This window comes from Aethina tumida, chromosome 1 (assembly GCF_024364675.1).
Source record: "Aethina tumida isolate Nest 87 chromosome 1, icAetTumi1.1, whole genome shotgun sequence".
In the NCBI taxonomy this organism is placed as follows: domain Eukaryota; kingdom Metazoa; phylum Arthropoda; class Insecta; order Coleoptera; family Nitidulidae; genus Aethina; species Aethina tumida.
This window is the reverse complement of record NC_065435.1, coordinates 79,495,102-79,513,610: the sequence shown is the minus strand read 5'-3', so window position 1 is coordinate 79,513,610 and position 18,509 is coordinate 79,495,102. Positions and strand designations below refer to the sequence as shown.

General features: G+C 33.6%; 1 protein-coding gene across 2 annotated transcripts in view; it reads left to right on the top strand.

Annotated features, from left to right (window-relative positions):
• The first annotated feature begins 90 nt into the window (after positions 1-90).
• The window catches only part of LOC109598675 (G protein-coupled receptor kinase 1), a 69,131-nt gene continuing 50,712 nt past the window's right edge, over positions 91-18,509 (top strand). The window contains exon 1 of one of the 2 annotated variants that reach the window (XM_049961772.1): positions 91-816. In XM_049961772.1, the coding sequence (XP_049817729.1) occupies positions 704-816 (113 nt within the window). In that variant the 5' untranslated portion in view covers positions 91-703. The remainder of the gene's footprint in view (positions 817-18,509) is intronic. The other variant, XM_020014580.2, reaches the window with a different exon arrangement.

Below are 18,509 nucleotides of genomic sequence, written 5' to 3'. Positions count from 1 at the left end.
CAATGTTGAATTAAAATTAATTGTTTATTAAATGAATAAAATATTCAAAGATAATATTATATATATTTATTATAATAAATAAAATTGTTTATTAGATGAATTTCTGGTGATATGGGTTGCATAATGTTTTATGGGATTTTTGAATCATTTTTTATAAAGATTTTTTGAATTGCACGGTTTTGAATTGGTGTATTTGGTGTATTTTTTTATTTATATATATATATATTATAGGATTTTCAGTTGTCAGTAAAGAGAATATTTGACGGGACAATAATTCGGGATGTCGGCCGTTCGCAGAGAAGGATCAGGAACAGCTGTTCGTCCTGTTCATCGGAAAACGTCGATGTGAGGCGTGGATCGCTACCGAGGGCGCCAGTCAGTACGCCAATGATCAGCGGCGGCCCGAGCGTCTCGCATTCGCCAGTCGCCAGTCGCCAGTTGCCCGACGGCAGGAACGTACCGGTGCGGACGAGCGACGGAACAACAACACCACACACACACACACATACACACACACAGTCCCACTTGTCCAGACGACAGGAGCGAAAACGGAACTAGATCGTGTGTGCGTTATGTAACTCGCCCCGTAACGATGACCGGTGCATGAGTGGTCGGGTGTCGGGTTTGGGGGTGCGGGACCGTGATGTACGTCGTTTAGATCGCGCGCGGCTCAGCACAGTGCAGTGGCTATAGACCAGGCAAAATGGCGGACTTGGAGGCCGTGCTGGCCGATGTCAGCTACCTCATGGCTATGGAGAAGAGCAAGTGCACACCGGCGGCGAGGGCGAGCAAGAAGATCGTGCTGCCCGATCCTAGGTGAGTGACTCACACACCGGCGGCAGGTCGTTCACCCCCTCCCGGTCCCGCGGGCCCCCTCGCACAATGCACGCCCGGGATAAACAAAAGCGTACGGTGGGACACAGATTACGTTCCGCACTCGCCGTATTTTTTATACATGTTCCGAAATGTCGTTCGAATCGTTCGAATTTCGCTCGTTTCCATCAGGACGGGTTTAACAATAAAAAAATTGTATAATTTGTTTTGATTTTTTTTTGCACTGTGTTGTAAATTCCGAGACGATTGACATGCAAATGTCTCCTGACTATTTGATAACAAATTGTTGCGTTGTTTCGAGTCCGAGTCCCCAGTCCCGAGTCCGAGCCCGAGTCCGACAATTGTTATCATGGATAGATTTAAATTCAATTGAATTACGTGTTTTTTAACAAAATGTATATTTCTATTTTCATTCTATTAATTTAAGTGCAAAACAAAATATTCATTCAATTAACATAACATGCTCCTAAAATAATACTATTAGACTAGTATTATGTGTTATGGTAAATATGTTTGGGGGAATGTTTAATAATTGAAATTTTTTAACAGACCAACCACCACTCTTTTGTTATTAGGAAAACAAAACAGTATGTAGGCAGTAATAAATAAACTGCCTATTTTTATATTAACAACTAATAAAATATTTGAACAATTTGAAAAATTACATTATCAATGAGCCTCTTAATAGATTATTTATACAAAATGAATGAGTGTATTATAAATATAAATTAATACATATAAACTTAACTACTTAAATATACTACTTAAATTGAAATTTTTAACAGAGCAACAATTCTCTTTTGATATTAGAAAAACAAAAAAGTAAGTAGGCATTAATAAATAAACTGCCTATATTTTGGAAACTTATATTATCAATTTGCCTCTTAATAAATTATATATACAAAATGAATTTATATTTATAGTGCATTATGCATTTAAGTACTACTTAAATTTATTATCATTTAATATACGAGGTTTTTTGTGCAGTAGACAACGACTCCGATTACTATTAGTGTGTTAGTATTAATAATCGTTTCAAAATTGTAACGTACATAAAGCAAAGATCACTACTTTCTTTAGTCAGACCGCCTCCGTTGCAACGGTCATGCAGATGTGGCTCACCTACTTTTCCTTCGCGTAATTTAGATGACTGGTCAGCGTTTGTTAGGTTTTTTTGCAAACTGAAATTCTCTCATTGCTTCACTTTTTACCTCAATTTAATTATGTATTTGATAAAATTAAGTGCACTACATTCGCTGAATACCTTTGAATAGTTAAAAAAAACTTTAATAAAGCAGTACTTTATTACTTGTTATTTAAATTCGGTTGTCAGTTGGTACGTTGCTATTATTGGTTAGTTTTTGTAAAAAATCTAAATTGAAAATGTATTTTATTATATATATTGTATCTATTTAAAATCCAGTCAGTTCCATTATAAAAGTAAATTCGAACACAATAGTATATTTCAATAATTAGCCGAGCCCCAGTTATAGAAAAAGTTGAAATTTTCATGCGGGAAAAGTGCGCACGACACATTCGTTTATTTATCAACGACCGCGACATTTGCATTTTAATCGGTTTCGGACAAGAACGCGAAAAAGTTTCACATTAAAAATTATTAAAATTCCAAGTAACTGAAATATATAATAATATTGTGTGATTAACCAATCGGAGACAACCAGGAAACCATTCCCGCAACAGAATACACGAACACGCTGCTCAATGTTACAATTGACGTCATATCTGGTGCTGAGTTTTCAAAACCCGCACCGGCCGCATCTGAGAGTCACACCTGGGTGTCACGGCGGAACATTTCCTGGTAACACTATCCTTTGTGTTGCCCCGTTTTCCGTATAGAATGACCAGGAATCGGGTTCTTATTTGTCGTTTGTAGTCGTGTTGTTTCATATTCCACAGCTTCATATGATTTACAAACAGATAAATAAACATTTCTGTCTGCTTCTTCCATTTTCGTTAACAGCGTTTTGGCACTTTTATATTTGATTGATAGTATATTTTTCATATAAAATCAGGCTTGATTTATGGGATTTTCCCGCGTTATCGTGTTTCTGCGTTACTTTTATGTTGGAAAAACGTTTTAAACAAACATAACGAATTAAACTAATAAGCCTTACACTTGCTCATTCATTGAAAATTGTTAACAATAGAATGACTGGCGCTGGAAATATGTTAATCATATTTGAATAAACACATAATTATAAAGATTGTTCGGCGTCCTTCACCGACATTCTACGCATACACACACACACACATTGGTGGTACTCCATTTTTTCCTCTCTCTCGTCGTCGGTGTTTATTGTGGTGCGTCTAAAATTAATCGTTTATTTATTTTAGCTGCGGTCACGGCTCAAAGCGTTGCAAATGTGATTTTTCGAAAATAACTTTTGAAAAATATACTAGCGACAATAACATTGGTGTTTTGTTAAAATTAACATGTTAGTGACGAGAACTGATTAACACGACATTTATTCTCTGTGGAACATTGCACTCTAAATTGGAATAGACAAATTTTACTAGAATAAAAATTAAGTGCTCTTATGTGAAGTGAAAAAACTATTCATATACAAATTAAACAAGGGAAGGGAAATTGGAATGCATTTTATTCACAAAAAACTTAACTATTTGAATTTGGTATACATAAAATAATCAAAATTTTTAATTCAAAATCAATCGAACAAACTTTTTCGTCTGCTGTTGATTTTTTGATACATTGATTATGTTATTTTCAAATACAAAGTAGTCGTTTTTGAAAATTATCCAATGTTCCCAACACTATTCGAAGCCTAAATAATTCGAATACAAAATAGTTCGACTTTCTTATATTCGAATGACATATTTCTAATAAAAACGTATGCAAATAGGATCTTATCAAACCATATTTTTGTCAGATACTGTACCTTATATTTTGATTGATATCACACTTATGTATAAGGTGATTAGTTAATACTAAGTAAAGTTAGATAAAAATAAATGGCTGCAGGACGAGCTTTGTCGAATGATTTAAATGTATTATGTCAAGAAGAATTCGAGCCTCTAACACCAAAGAAACTGTAGCAGCACTTCCTAAATCTGGACGACTGAAACTCAAAAAAACAACATTACTGACAATTGGAGGATTTTTAAAAGCATCCAAAAGTGACCCGAATAAAACCGCCCAAATCCTAACTCTAAATATTCACATAATACCATAAATTGTAGGTTAAGGCAAACTAATTCATATGGAAGAAGGCTCGCCAAAGCCTTAATTTCCAGTTTGCACGGGAGCACATAGATTGGTCTGAAAAAAAAAAGTAAAACCGTAGTGTTTTCTGATGAAAGTAAATTTAATTTATTTTCATCAGATGGAATTCGATAAATAATGTTTGTCTCCTAAGTACACCAAGGTAGCAATTAAGCATGAGGTGGAAGAATAAAGGTGCGGGTCTCATTTTCTGAGTTTGGAATGGAACCATTAGTAAAAATAAATTTAATAATGCTTAAGTTTCAATATTTACATATATTTACCAATTGTATGCTGCCGCAAGCTGAGGAAAATATCCCTTTGTCGTGGATTTTCCAGCGTGATAATGATCTGGAACACAGTTAAAGTTGTGAAAGACTTTTTTGCTTCCAATAATGTAAATCTTACGAAGTGGTCAGCCCAAAGTCCCGATCTAAACCCCATATATCTAATCTATCATATATAGCGATTGTTAATCAGTTTTTTTAGTTTGATTAAATCACTAAATTCACAATAATACGCTTTATTACAATAAATGAACATCTGAAACTTAACTGACTTGGTTATTTCTTAAAAACTGCCCAGTTCATATTTTCGATGAACAAATAGACAAACTAGATGAGCACGTAGCATCGGTCTATCGGTGAAGTTGATGATATATATATGATAGATTAGTGACTGTTAATCTGTCTTTTTAGTTTGATTAAAACACTAAATTCACAATAATACGCTTTATTACAACAAACGTACTCTAACTCTCGACATCTAAAGCTTAACTGCCTGGTTCTTTCTTAAGAACTGCCCCGATTATTAAATGTAAACAAATACTTCAGATTTGCTTATAAAACAAAAATAGTCTAAATAGATGTGAGCACGTCGCATCGGACAATCGGTGAAGGTGATGACGTAAGCTAAAATATATGCCTCAACATTTCGGTTAATGGCGTTAACAAGCAAAACTGCCACATTTGGGCTCAGACAACCCACACGTAACCATGGAAAAGCCAATGCATCCTCAACTGTTTGACTGTTTTGTGCATCATTATTGGTCCGTTTTTCTTTGAAAATGAGGAAGAAGCTGCCGTTACTGTCATGCCGATCGTTACCGTGCCATGCTCAGAGATTATTTGTTTCCAAATGTTGAAGAGAATGACATGGACGATGTGTGGTTTTAACAGGACGCACGGCGCTACGTATCACACAGCCAACGTTACAATCGATCTTTTGCGCACTGTGTTCGAAATTCGCATAATAATCCGAAACGGCGATGTCAACTGGCTGTCTCGCAGCTGCGATTTAACTCCGTTGGATTATCCAAAGACGATTCATAACTTGAAACACGAAATTGAAGTCGCCATTGCGGCCATATTTATTAGTGGGTTTAGTTAGGTATTTAGGTATTAATATTCGAAAAATATTCAAGGGTCAAAAGTAGAGCAACTATAAAATAAAAGAAATTTACGTACATTTAGCCTTTTTTATTTAGTATCTAGCAGCATATCCATTATTATTAATAACTTCTCTTTTCCTATTTAAAAAATTATGCGGTTCTTTTTGTGATGAGTGCAATCTATTCGATTACTAAAAGAATTTAAATGCATTCATCTGATTCTACCGACACTATTTCAAATGCTCTTAACAGATTAATCAAATCAAAGGTTGTTAACTCAAGTATGTGAAATTAATTATTGATAATTTAATATTGATTGGTTTGTTTTTATTTTCAATATTTTGTGTTTCTAGGAGCGGGGCAAATCATATATAAAATATGAAAATAATGGTAAAATCTAAGGCAGATCATTTCAAGTGAACTGAGTACGGCAAACTATTTAAATATTTAAAGTGAATTGAAGATAACGTACGTAACCGAAAATTAATGCTCAAATCATCGAACGGTAGCAGAATTTTCGTGTTTCAAGCAATTTTATTTTCTTCATTTTTGATTAAAGTTAAAGTGATTATTGCATGAAACAAATTATATGTACAATTCTGATAAAAAAATATCAATTTTTGTTATTCCTGTTATAAGGCTGAATACTACTAGGTGGGGTGAAAAGTAATCTCCTTGACCACCAAAATGCACTGCTATCGCGATAGCGGTTATGACGCCTTAGTTTTGTTTTGACAGCTGATTTTTGGTTACGTGTTACCATCATGCTTTTCGATCTCTCATAAAACATTATTTTTTGAGAGACAAAACGGAAGGGATCAATATTATGGGGCTAATGCTCCTTCAGATTACACCGCGAAATATTGGTTTCGAGAGTTTCATGGTGGCCGAAACTCCACTGCCGATGAAGTTCCTAGCGGCAGGCCCTCCGATGGGATTGTCATGTCATACTCTTCGTGAACTACCACGAAAAAGGAAAAATCATCAACAGCGAGTATAACTGTGGATTATTGGAGCGATTGCACACAAGAGCATCGATTTAAGGCCCAAACCTTAAAAGATCAATAAAAAAATCAGCTCGTGAAGGAGTATTTTGCAGACTTCCCGGAAAATTACTAATAAGTGCATCGATCTGGGTAAAATGAAAAAAAATTGTTTCATTCCCAAGGAGGTTACTTTTCACCCCGTCTAGTAGTAGCGGACTGAACATCTGGATTGGAATCTTTATCAACGAAATGAAAATGTGTTATTTTTTTTTGATGAATATAAATTTAATTTGTTTAAAAGTCTTAGTATATGTCTGTTCGAACACATGGTATGGGGATATTTTCCAGGATTTAGAATATAGCCAAAAAATAAATTTCATATTCGACCATAAATAGTGACTAATTATGTAAGTGGGGAATTAAACAAACTCCTCCCGTATTCTTTACATCTAATCAAATAAAGTGGATAAATAGTGTGTCGCGAGTGGTGTAATATTTCAGTAAATATGTTTTTTTTTTTTTCGTTCACTCGTGCGGTCCGGAAGCAGGAGGAGAAAAATGAACAAGGAGGCACATTGTTGGTACATTTCTGACGAGTAACTGGCTAGGCAACACTGCCAGAATCTGTTTACCAACACATAAGTGGTCGGAATCTCTTGTGCTATCTCGAGGATGCCGTCGATTTGCGTCAGTCTCGCGTTAACCGGTCACAAGATCCAGAGCCCCATGGATTGATGGCTCAAACCGCGATCGCGTATCGAAACGTTAAACACATGGCCGATTAATAATCACGCTATTATGCAATTGAAGTGTTTTCCATTTATATTTTTGATACACTACACATGCATTAAAAAAATGACATTGTGTGTGTGTGACATTAATTAATGCGGTAGAAGTGAAAAAAATAATCCATAATAGTTTGTCACACGTTGCACAATGCGTAAATGCAGAAAAAAACGTGAGTCGGTGGAGAAAAAGGCACGAAAATTTTTTTGTTGCGACAACCAGTTGTGGCATGCGTAATAAAAATGCAATTGGTGCCGTATTTAGCCTGGTTATGACAACCTTTAGATACTCGCTAACGTTTTAATTTATCAAGAATTGTATAATACGGCCATTAAACAACACTATAAAAGGTAATTTGTGAATAAGCTACGAGTCGTTCGAAAAATAACAAACACTCAGGAAGTATCTTGGCCATTAACATCGGATGGTTCATTCACAACTCATTAAAATACTAAATTACGGTTAAACGAATAATTTACAATGTGTTCGTAAAAAAGGAAAAACATGGTATTTAATTAGTCGCGCGAAAGCGCTGTTTTCGTGACGTTCGAGGGTGTTCTGACCACGGGACGGCCTATTTCATTTAAAATTCTATTTATGAAGTTATAAGCCACCACGAATGAATTGTTTTGCGAGTTACACGGGCCTGCATATAAATGTCCTCTTTAACCCCGGACGCGAAACGGACAAGGAAAGAAATTTCGTCCTTTTACGTGGAAGTAATGTTATTAATTCTTTCACTCCAGATTTGATTGGCACTAAAGTTGTAGTCGGGCAATTGTTTGGCTGGTGTCTGGAGATTTGCTAGGTGTTTTGTTGCGTGAAGTTATGCTCACAATCAAACATAATAAAAGGGAAAGCAAATTAGTTTATTTGATAATAACTTTAATTTTGATTTATTCGTTCAACTTCAACAACTCTTGTTATAATTCTTTTAATTATATCACGTTATTTTTTCAATGGCAAACAATTTGTGACATGGAAAATCATTGTTAACTCACTATCGCTCATTCGTAGAGCAATTTTACAAATTTTCATTTGTCTTGATAAAAGGGTACGTTTAAATATCCATTGATTAAAACAATACAGCAATATAATGGTTTATTAGTGAGTTTAGTTAAGTATTTATTAATATTTGAAAAATATTCAAGGGTCAAAGGTAGAGCAACTATAAAATAAAACAACCTTACGTACAATTAACCTTTTTTATTTAGTGTCTAATAGCATATCCATTATTTTTAATAACTTCTAAATACGTTTTCTTTATTGATTTTAGCAGCTTTTCAATATAATCGTTCGAAATTTCTTTCGAGTGATTTTGAACTTCGTAGAGTTCATTCATATTTGACAGTTTTTTGTATGGTTTTTCCGATCAATTTCTTCTCAAAGGTTTTCCATTGGATTGGGGTTTGGGTTTTGTGCTGGCCAAGACATTACACATACTCCCTGAGAAGCGAATCATTCTTCAACTAACAGACGTGTGTTTCGGATCGTTGTCGTGCTGGAAGGTTCATCTTAAACTCATGGTACCTTCGCCAAATGGAAGCATATGATTCTACAGAATGTCACGATAAACAAGACGATCCATTATCCCGTCCAACTTAATCAGTGGATCCATGCCAAACCTAGAAGAACATCCCCAAACCAGAACGCCTCCTCCACCATGATTCACAATGGGCTTAGTGTACTTGGAATTATACCTTTCATTAAATGGTCCTCTCACCCACGAAATGCCATCAGATTTGAATAATTGGAATCTACTTTCATCGGAAAACAAAATTGTTTTCCATTGCCATCTGTACAGTTCACATGTTCTCTTGCAAAAAATAGTCTCGTTGCTCCATAGGTTGAAGAATTGAAGGGCTTATTTGCTAGTTTTCTACCATAGCGACCAGCTCCTTTTAGTCTTCATTTTATGGTACTCAATGAGTTCATTTATTTTTTGATTTATGCGGGATGCGCTGATAAAAGTGTTGCGAACAAGGGTTTTTTTTCCTGTCCACAGCTCTGTTAATCTTAGTTTTATACGACTTTTCAAAACTTTTTCCATTTCATTCCTTCTGTTAAAATTGGAAATCATCTTCGAAATGATCGATTCGTTTAAATTTAAATCTACTGCAATTTTACTCTGCTCCTCACCATTCCGGAACTTTTCTACAATTTATTGTTTTATTTGTATTGATTAATGGCTCCTATTATTCAAAACTGATGGCATTTCATATTTGAGGGGACCAATTAATGAAAGGTATAATCCCAAGTACACTAGACCCACTGTGAAATGATGGAGGTGTTATGGGTTTGGTATGGGCCCACTGGTTAAGTTAGACGGGATAATGGATCATTTTGTTTATCGTGACATACTGTAGAACCATATGCTTCCATTTGCCGAAGATAACATGAGTCTATGGTGAACCTTCCAGTACGACAATGATCCGAAACACACGTCTAGGTTAGTTAAAGAATGGTTCGTTTCTCAAAGAGTACTTGTCATGTCTTGGCCAGCACAAAACCGAGACCTCAATCCAATGGAAATCCTTTGAGAAGAAATTGATCGGAAAATCCATGCAAAAAGACTGTAAATTGTTTAGTTGGTTAGTGTCTTAATCATAATAATTGTCGCATCTATTTTTTCAAATTTCGTTATCTAACCAATTTTATTTTGAAAATCTAAGTTAGTTCTTCGACAAACTGAGAATGAAACAGAATAATTAGACCTCTAGAATTACAGCCTTATCCAATACGGAATAGCTGTTTCACACAACTTTTTTTGAAATAACATCGAGACTGTTTGCGTTTCTGGAGATGGTTTCATTAAGTCAGCCAAGACAGTGCCATCTCGGTTGCCTATTGTTGACACGTCTACCATGTCTCCATCCCTTAACAAAATCTGTCATTATCATTGCTATTGCAACGAATCGATTACTGGAGAAATCACGGGGGGAGAAAAAGGGATTTTGTGACATGCGATCGAGCCACGACCGAATTATTTACATCGTGCCGTCACGGTAGATGAGACGTGGCCCCTCTAGACTAGGCCGATTTATGTCCCGTCGATTTTGACGCGATCCGACCGTTAATTCAGTAACAAATTCGACTTGCTTTGTTCTCGTGTTGCGTATAAAATTGTCCGAAATGTGGGTTCGGTGAATTGGGACGGGCCGTAGAATGGATTTATGTTCGATATAATTTTATAATGAATGAAATATATGTCTCGACATTTTTAATCCGAAACTGGATACTTGTATGATGTAAAAGAAAAATACCATTACCTTTATTAAATTCATTTGGAATCATTCTATAGATGGATTCAATTTTCGCTTAACGGTTTAGATAAAAACGCATAGAGACAAAATCCGAGCAAACAAAAGTATAAATAACTGTGGTCGATGTCGTCCCAAGACCACTTCATTACATATAAAGGGGTTGTGTGCGGGCACCAGTTTTGCATTTATGGGTGTTCGCCATTCGAAAAGGGTCCTTTGCGGCGGTAACTTGTCCATCTCGGGACAATAACGGATAGAATTTCGAATAATTTTTCCGAGATTGGTCGATTCTTTTATGGCTTACCGTATTTACATTGCGCCGAAAGTTATTTTTATAAATCACATGATTATATTACATTTCAATATGTACACTTTAGTAACGAAACTCGAAATCAATATCGACGCGGCGTTCAAATACAAGAACCGATCCCAATCGGCTCCTGCATTTATTGTATGATCCTGTCGCACGTAAAAAAGGAAACGAAATCGAGTGGCAGTAGGATATCGTCTCAATGAGATTTTACGTGCAACAACGAAATGTATGTGCATAAATTTGGGCACGTTCAGACTCCAATGTACTTCCATTGTTCCTTACTGACGGCAGTTACTTGCCTAAATGCTAAAAGTCTTTTCAGTCTAAAGATTTAAATGAAATGTATTTTCTACGGTAATATAGTTGTCGATTAGTGACGTTCTATTTCTGAAATATTATTTTGTTTTAAGGAAATGTCTGTTTAGCATGGGACAAATTATAAAGAAAAATTGGCCACTCAGTTAAGAAATAAAAATATATAAATATTATTAGTTGAAAACGACCCCAAGAAGGCGGCACTCGTCAGTAAAAGTTAGTGATCGTAGTTACTCACCAATGTTTCGGCTGTTATTAAATTTTTGTTTTTGAAAGGCAATACGCTTACCCAAATCAAAGATCAGTTAGACTCTGTGTATGGGGATTCTGCAACATCATTTACCACAGTGAAATTTTGGGCAGCTGAATTTAAACGTGGCCGTAAAAGCCGAGGAGGTGATGAACGTGATGACCGCCGAATTAAAGTGAGAGAGATAGCAGAGGTAATGAAAATGTCCATAGAACGTGTCTGTCATATATTAAATCAAGATTTAGACATGAGAAAGCCATCCGAGCGATGGGTGCCGCGTTTGCTGACGTTCGAATGAACATTTCCAACGCTCTGTTAGTGCAGTTTAGGCGCAATAAGTCTGAGTTTTGACGCCGTTTAATTACTCTAGATGAAACTTGGATACACCATTATACGCCCGAAACAAAAATACAGTCAAAACAGTGGACTGCAAAGAGGGAACCGACTCCAAAGAAATAAAAAACTGTTTTTTCGACTGGGAAAATGACGGCGACTGTTTTTTGGGATAGTCATGGAATTATCTTAATTGATTATCTTCAAAAAGGAAAAATCATTACAGGGGCATACTTCGCATCATTACTTGGCCACCTGAAGGCAGAAATTAAGGAAAAAAAGGCCACATTTGCAGAAAAAGAACCTCAGTGGTTGCCATTGCAAAAATCCACTTACTTACCAGATCTAGCTCTTTTTGTTCCCTCATCTAAAAACTGCGCTCGGAGGACAAATGAGGAGGGAATCACCTTTGTGAACAACATCGCTGGGAGAAGTCAGTAGATAGAACTAAAAACTTAGAACTTTTAGTATTAAAATTTGAAATTTCATAATGTCTGAATTAAAATTATCAACATCAAACTGGTTTTCACATCTATTGACACTTCGAGCAACAATTATATGCATGTTTATGTGGTTTCTTATTATTCAAATATATTACGTGCTGTACAAGATCATGACAAAATATAAATACAATTCAATTGAAATAACAATTACTATACAATCATATTATTTATGGATAGTATTTGTATTTACTTAAATTTCAATGTACTTGATTTTTATCATTATTTTAATTGTTTGCATCATTGTCATCATTAATTTCAACAGTACTTTGTTCTAAAAAAGATACAATAGGCTTATGGTAACTAAAGTAAGAAATGAAAATGTTTCATTCAAATGTATCTATGTATCGCGTAAAAACGGCATCGATTGTCGTTTTATATTTTGTAGTACTGAGTTTTCGATCATTGAACTTGGCCATTCAAATAATAATCAAACAAAAACTATACCTCAGCTGTATAGTTACAGATATGCTGGTATAAGCGCACAACACACTGCACGTGCGCCACTCATGAGCATGTCGGTGACACGAACCCATAAGATTTTCCCCTACCAAAAAGTGCCCAACGCGGCTAAAGAAGTTGTTACTTGTTGAATCATTGTTAGGTCAGAAACTTTTCCAACCACCCTCGTATATGTTAAACGCAAAGTAACGAAAAAAATTGAGTATCCGAAGCGAGTAATAAAATGCAAAAGGAAGTGTCGGTTACAAATATAAGACCAAGGACGATTGTGTTGATTTGCCTTATGAAAATTCCCATTATTGATACAACAATATTAAATATTGACGCATACCTTATCAGATCGAAATATTATTATTCGGTAAACTTATCGGCCACTAAAAGACGCGCAATTCCGTGACACTGGGCTGTAAATTGTTCCGTGTAATTCCTGTTTCCAACGTATATTAACCCGAAAAAAAATGAATAATTAATTAATCGCACATGGAGAATGAAACAATGGCTAATGATGAGGTTTCCATTGCAAACGGAGGCCGTGTGGATAACTGCGTGCCATCGTCTATAATTAGACCCGTTTTTTGATTATTGAACTAAGATTAAAATAGATACGTTTGTATCTGCCCAACATAAATATTGAATTCGATCTTGCTTTATGTGCTCCCGCCTTTTGTGTATATAATTGCCCGATCGATGCCGTTTAATTAGAAACATATGGAGTTTGTTTATAAAATTTACCTTCGGTTCTGACAAACGATGATTGTTAATTCTATTCCTGCTATAAATTTTGAAGAAAATTAATCATTTAGGTTTATTTTTGAGTGATTCCATGGATTATCTGAATCGGCTATGTTTTGATGTTGTTTCAAGTGTAAATTATCTATAACTTATCAAAAAATAAATAAATTCATAATATTGCCGTTTCTATTGATAACCAAAGAATCATAGATTTTAATAACGGTCGGTTTAATAAAAATGCCCCTATATTAAATATGGTACGTAATCAATACCTCTTGAGAATGTATTAGTTATTCGTTATTATTCACCATGAATATTTCAATCAGAAATTTAATTAACCATTTAATAATTACCATATTTGCGAACCAAAAGAGTACATTTTATTCTATCGCACACTCGTGTGCTAAAAAAAAAGTGAATTTATTTCGCCTAATAAGTCCCCGGCTTCTCCTAGCCAGCATTTCTACGGGAACATATTTCATACAGCAGCAACGGAGGCTTCCTTTTCCGCGTCACCTTTGGCGCGTGTATATGTGATTTCCACGACAAGGGTGGACATTTATTGTATGCTGTTATTTTATATTGTTTCTACGGGAAGGAACAAAAATTTTCACTTTATTATGCCCCGTCGACAATTAGCCCGTTCCAACGTTGTTGTTTATTTTGAAATTTGACGGCCACGTCGGATCATTAACTCCCGCAATTTAGCTTCACGCCGTTTGAAACGTAAATGCGACGCAAATTTACATCCACACATAACAAACATAATAAGTTTTGTTTTTGCTGAAAATACATTTGTTTAATGCCTTTTAATTTTTAGTCAACATACCGAATATAGTATGATCAATAATTTTGTGCACTAGAATTATTGTAGTTGCTAATTAATTACATCAAACATTACTTTTCACCCGATACTTCACTAATTGAAAAAAAAAAACTAAATAATTGACTTAATAAAATAATAATAATAACAATAACTTTATTTAGTATACGCAACTTTCAAAAAAAAAAACAACCTTACGTACATTTAGTCTTCTTTTACTTAGTATCTAGTAGCATACCCATTATTTTTAATAATTTCTAAACACCTTTTCTTCATTGATTTTGACCTAAAGCTAATGCTTTTCGATATAATCTTTCGAAATTTCTTTTGAGTGATTTTGAACTTCTTCGCAGAGTTCATTCATATTTGACAGTCTTTTTACATAGATTTTCCGATCAATTTTTCTTTCCTCTTTGCCTCCTTAATTTGAGTACGAGTCAAAACAACCTGTCGCTTCTTCCTGTCGAACCAGAATGTCTTAGGTGAGAAAAGCTGCACCACGTACTTCGTCAAAATGCCATAACAATTAAATGGGAAGAGCCCGAAATTTCTGCATGTAAAAATTTTGGATTTGATAGTCCCAGTTACTGAAATTCAATGTAGGCTTTTCCTTTACGGTCAAGATATACGCCTCATTTCAAAAATAAAAAAAAACGGTTATTTTTCGAGAGAAATTCCTCAGCTTTTCTCATCTGAATACCGCTGCGGAGCCACGGGGTTGTACCAATAAGGCGATTTTCTTACTTAGTGCTAATAACATAACTTATTTTTCTATATAAATATAATGGTGTAATCTGGTTTTTAATTTTATAAACAATTTCAAATATTTTAAGAATAATACTTTGTTTAAAATTTATGAACCATAATCCCCCATCATATCTTTCATTGGAGTATATTTGTAAGCCTTCAATATTATGAGGAAATACGTGAGAATGCATATATTTTATAGTTTCTGAAATTGATATAATTCTTACATTAAACAAAACTGAAAAACCATAATCAGATTAGGGACCAATGATTGGTTTATAAATTAATATTATGTTATTTAAAAAAAATATAAGTTGTAAGCCATTCACCTAAATAAATAATTCTTTTTGTATATTGTTTTTAAAACATAATTCTCTTTTGAAATTTAAGTTGTTATTTATAACCACATCTAGGTATTTAATTTTTATTTCTCAAGTTCATTATCATTAACATATTTTAATATCTATATTATTATATATTGATAATTTATAAGGCTCGTCTATCAACATAAACTTAGATTAATATTTAAATATTTGTTGCAGATCCATTTAGAGATCATATTATAGCGTCTGCAAACATACAAATATTACTCATACGAATATTTTACAATATCATTTATTGTACAAGTTGAATAAAACCCAGCCCTGTTCATGTGGAACACCAGTTTCATTTATTAATTCGGATGAAATACAGTTATTAAATTTAAATCTTTAATATCAATTTGTTAAGTAATTTAGAAACTAGTTAAGTACAGAGCCACAAAAGCTCTCCTGAAATTCAGGAAAACTACTAATATAATTTCAAAAGTTTGAAATAAATGTAAATTTATTTTTCATTTCATTAGATTTATTTGTATACCATTTGTTGGTGGTGATGTTTTTTTTTTGTCGAATTTTTAATTACAGATGCTGCTATAGATGTTCGATTAGATTTAGGTAAATTATTTTTCGCAAGGAGCAGCTTATGGTTTGCCAAGATATATTTCTACAAACTCCATTCGAATTTTGCGGTTCCGTTTGGACATATTTTTTCAAACCTATACGTTACTAATTCTTATGTGGAATCTGGCGTTGATTTACTCTACACTACCAAAATATACAATTCGTTTTTCCAATTTTTATCAGTAGATAAATATTTGTTTTTGTAAAGATTTACATACTAAAGACTAATTAATGTTCAACATCAAAAATACAATACATTACCTGACAAAAATATTTACCACTTTCTAAATATCAGTTCTATTATGGTATCTTAAAGCGGTATAAAGAATTTTCAATAAACCGAGATTAACAAAAATGATCAATTTTTTAAAATTATTCTATACTTTTGACCACTACTTTGATTATTTTCAGTTATATTATTTTTGTGACAATATTTGATTATGTGGTTTCTTATCACATTTATGTAACGACTACAGATTTATGAATATTGTATGCACAATATTTATAGGTCTGTAGTCACTACATAAAGGTTTTGTGGAAATACACAATTTGCTAACGACGTCTTTACTATTGTAAATAGTGAAAATTAACGTACCACCTATAATTTTGTAAATATATTTTTCTATTTAAGTAAATAGTACGTTGTTTGTTTTCTTTTAAAAAGTGTGTAAACGTTTTTACAAGATATTTAGTTTTTTTGTTATTTGAAATTACCGATTCTGGTATATTTCCGGTAACCAGTTTGTGACTACAACAAGTTTACAGTATCAGTTAGAAAAGGTAGTAGGGGTTCGAATAAGTATTGAAACTATTGCACAACGACTTGGGGAAGATATTGGTTCTTACTTGAGGCCCGACCTTAACCGTGGATCATCGCAAAGCCTTGCTAAATTTTGCTGGAGACCTTGTAACCACCTTATTTGGTGGGGGTTCACCACCGTGCCATATGCCCCTTAATAAGGATAATGCACTACCACATACAGCCCATGTTGTCCGAAATTGTCTTACTGACGTTAAGGATTAATGCTATGGCACAACCCAATAGAACACATCTGGGACATTCTTGAGAAACGTTTAGGCGATTATCCTAACCGTCCTAATAACATAGAGTATGTGCAGGATTTTCTACACGAAGTTTGGGAGAATTAGGACCAAATGAAATTCAATTCCGTTTTCAGAAAATATTTATAACAATCAATTATTATTGGTGAGGTGCGTTTATTTCTTAGAACAATGTACTTTGTATAGTTGTTTTATATTCTCAGTAAAATATTCATTAAATTTATATGCTATACTGTGTTCTTCACTTATGTTTACTTCATCAAAATTCACAAAATTAATTACATGAAAATTTTTATTAGCTTTTTAAGCTTCTTCCAAAGTTGCAGTTAATTTGTATTACCGTAACTATGTATATCCTAATCATCTTATGTAACTTAATTTTGCGTATTCTTACAAATAATCATTGAGAAAAAGAAAATTTTATAAATGACTTTGAAAAAAATTAGCATTTGACTATTTTTTTAAAATAATTTAGCAGTTAATTCACACATATTTCGTATAGACTGTATGGCAAAATCAAAATTCTGTTGTTAACTGTTCGAAGGATTTTGATGAGTGTATGTGTTCAAATGCAGTATTTAAATGATATCATTAAAAGAGAACAGATAAACTAATTCATAAAATTAATCAAGTTAATAGATATAAAATATTGAAAATAGATTAAAAAACTCCTTCTTTGATACTAAATTAACATCTATTCGGCCAAATTGAAAGTATAATAAAAATGCGGCAAATGTTCTTTTCTTTTTCTGAGATCAAATGAAATATCTTAAATATAGCTTTAATTGGTATATTAGAAATAAAAAAGTGAGTTTTCTTTAAACTCGAAGCCCTGATATTCTCACATTTTTCTGACAATTCGTGGTTCATCTTATCCAAGATCGAGTGTATATTATATATATTGATACGTATCGGATTTTTTTGTTTTTATAAATATAAAATATGAATTACTTAAATAACACAAATAAAAATAAGATAATTCAAAAATAATGATTATTCATCAACATTCTTAACAAACTCATTTTGGATGACCTATTTAATTTGTATCAAAACATTGATGGAGCATCGTTTCTTCAATACGATGAAGCAAATTGTTGTTAATTTAAATAGTTGTACATAAATCGGTCCATGTGTTCTTTTATACGATGAGCAGGATCTACACCAGAAGTAGAGAAGCTTTCTCAGTCTATAATTAAACCACCACCCTGTTTCACAGTGTGTAGGTATAACATTTTGTGTTGTCACCCACTAATTTTTTTCTCTCACATTCTTTAAATTAAACTTCCTCCAAATTGGCATTAATTTTTTCGAACACTTGCCCTGTGTCTCTAATTTTTTTTATTAATACAGAAAACTATGGTTTAGATGTTAACTCTTGGTAAGTCTGAATTAATAAGTTGAAGAGTTGAAGTAAAAAAGAAAAAGTTACATATACTGTAATTCAATTCAAGTAGTACAGCCCATATTTCAATAGATGGCTGATAAAAATAATTAAGACTCGAAAAGAGATTTTTTACACTAACTCCATATA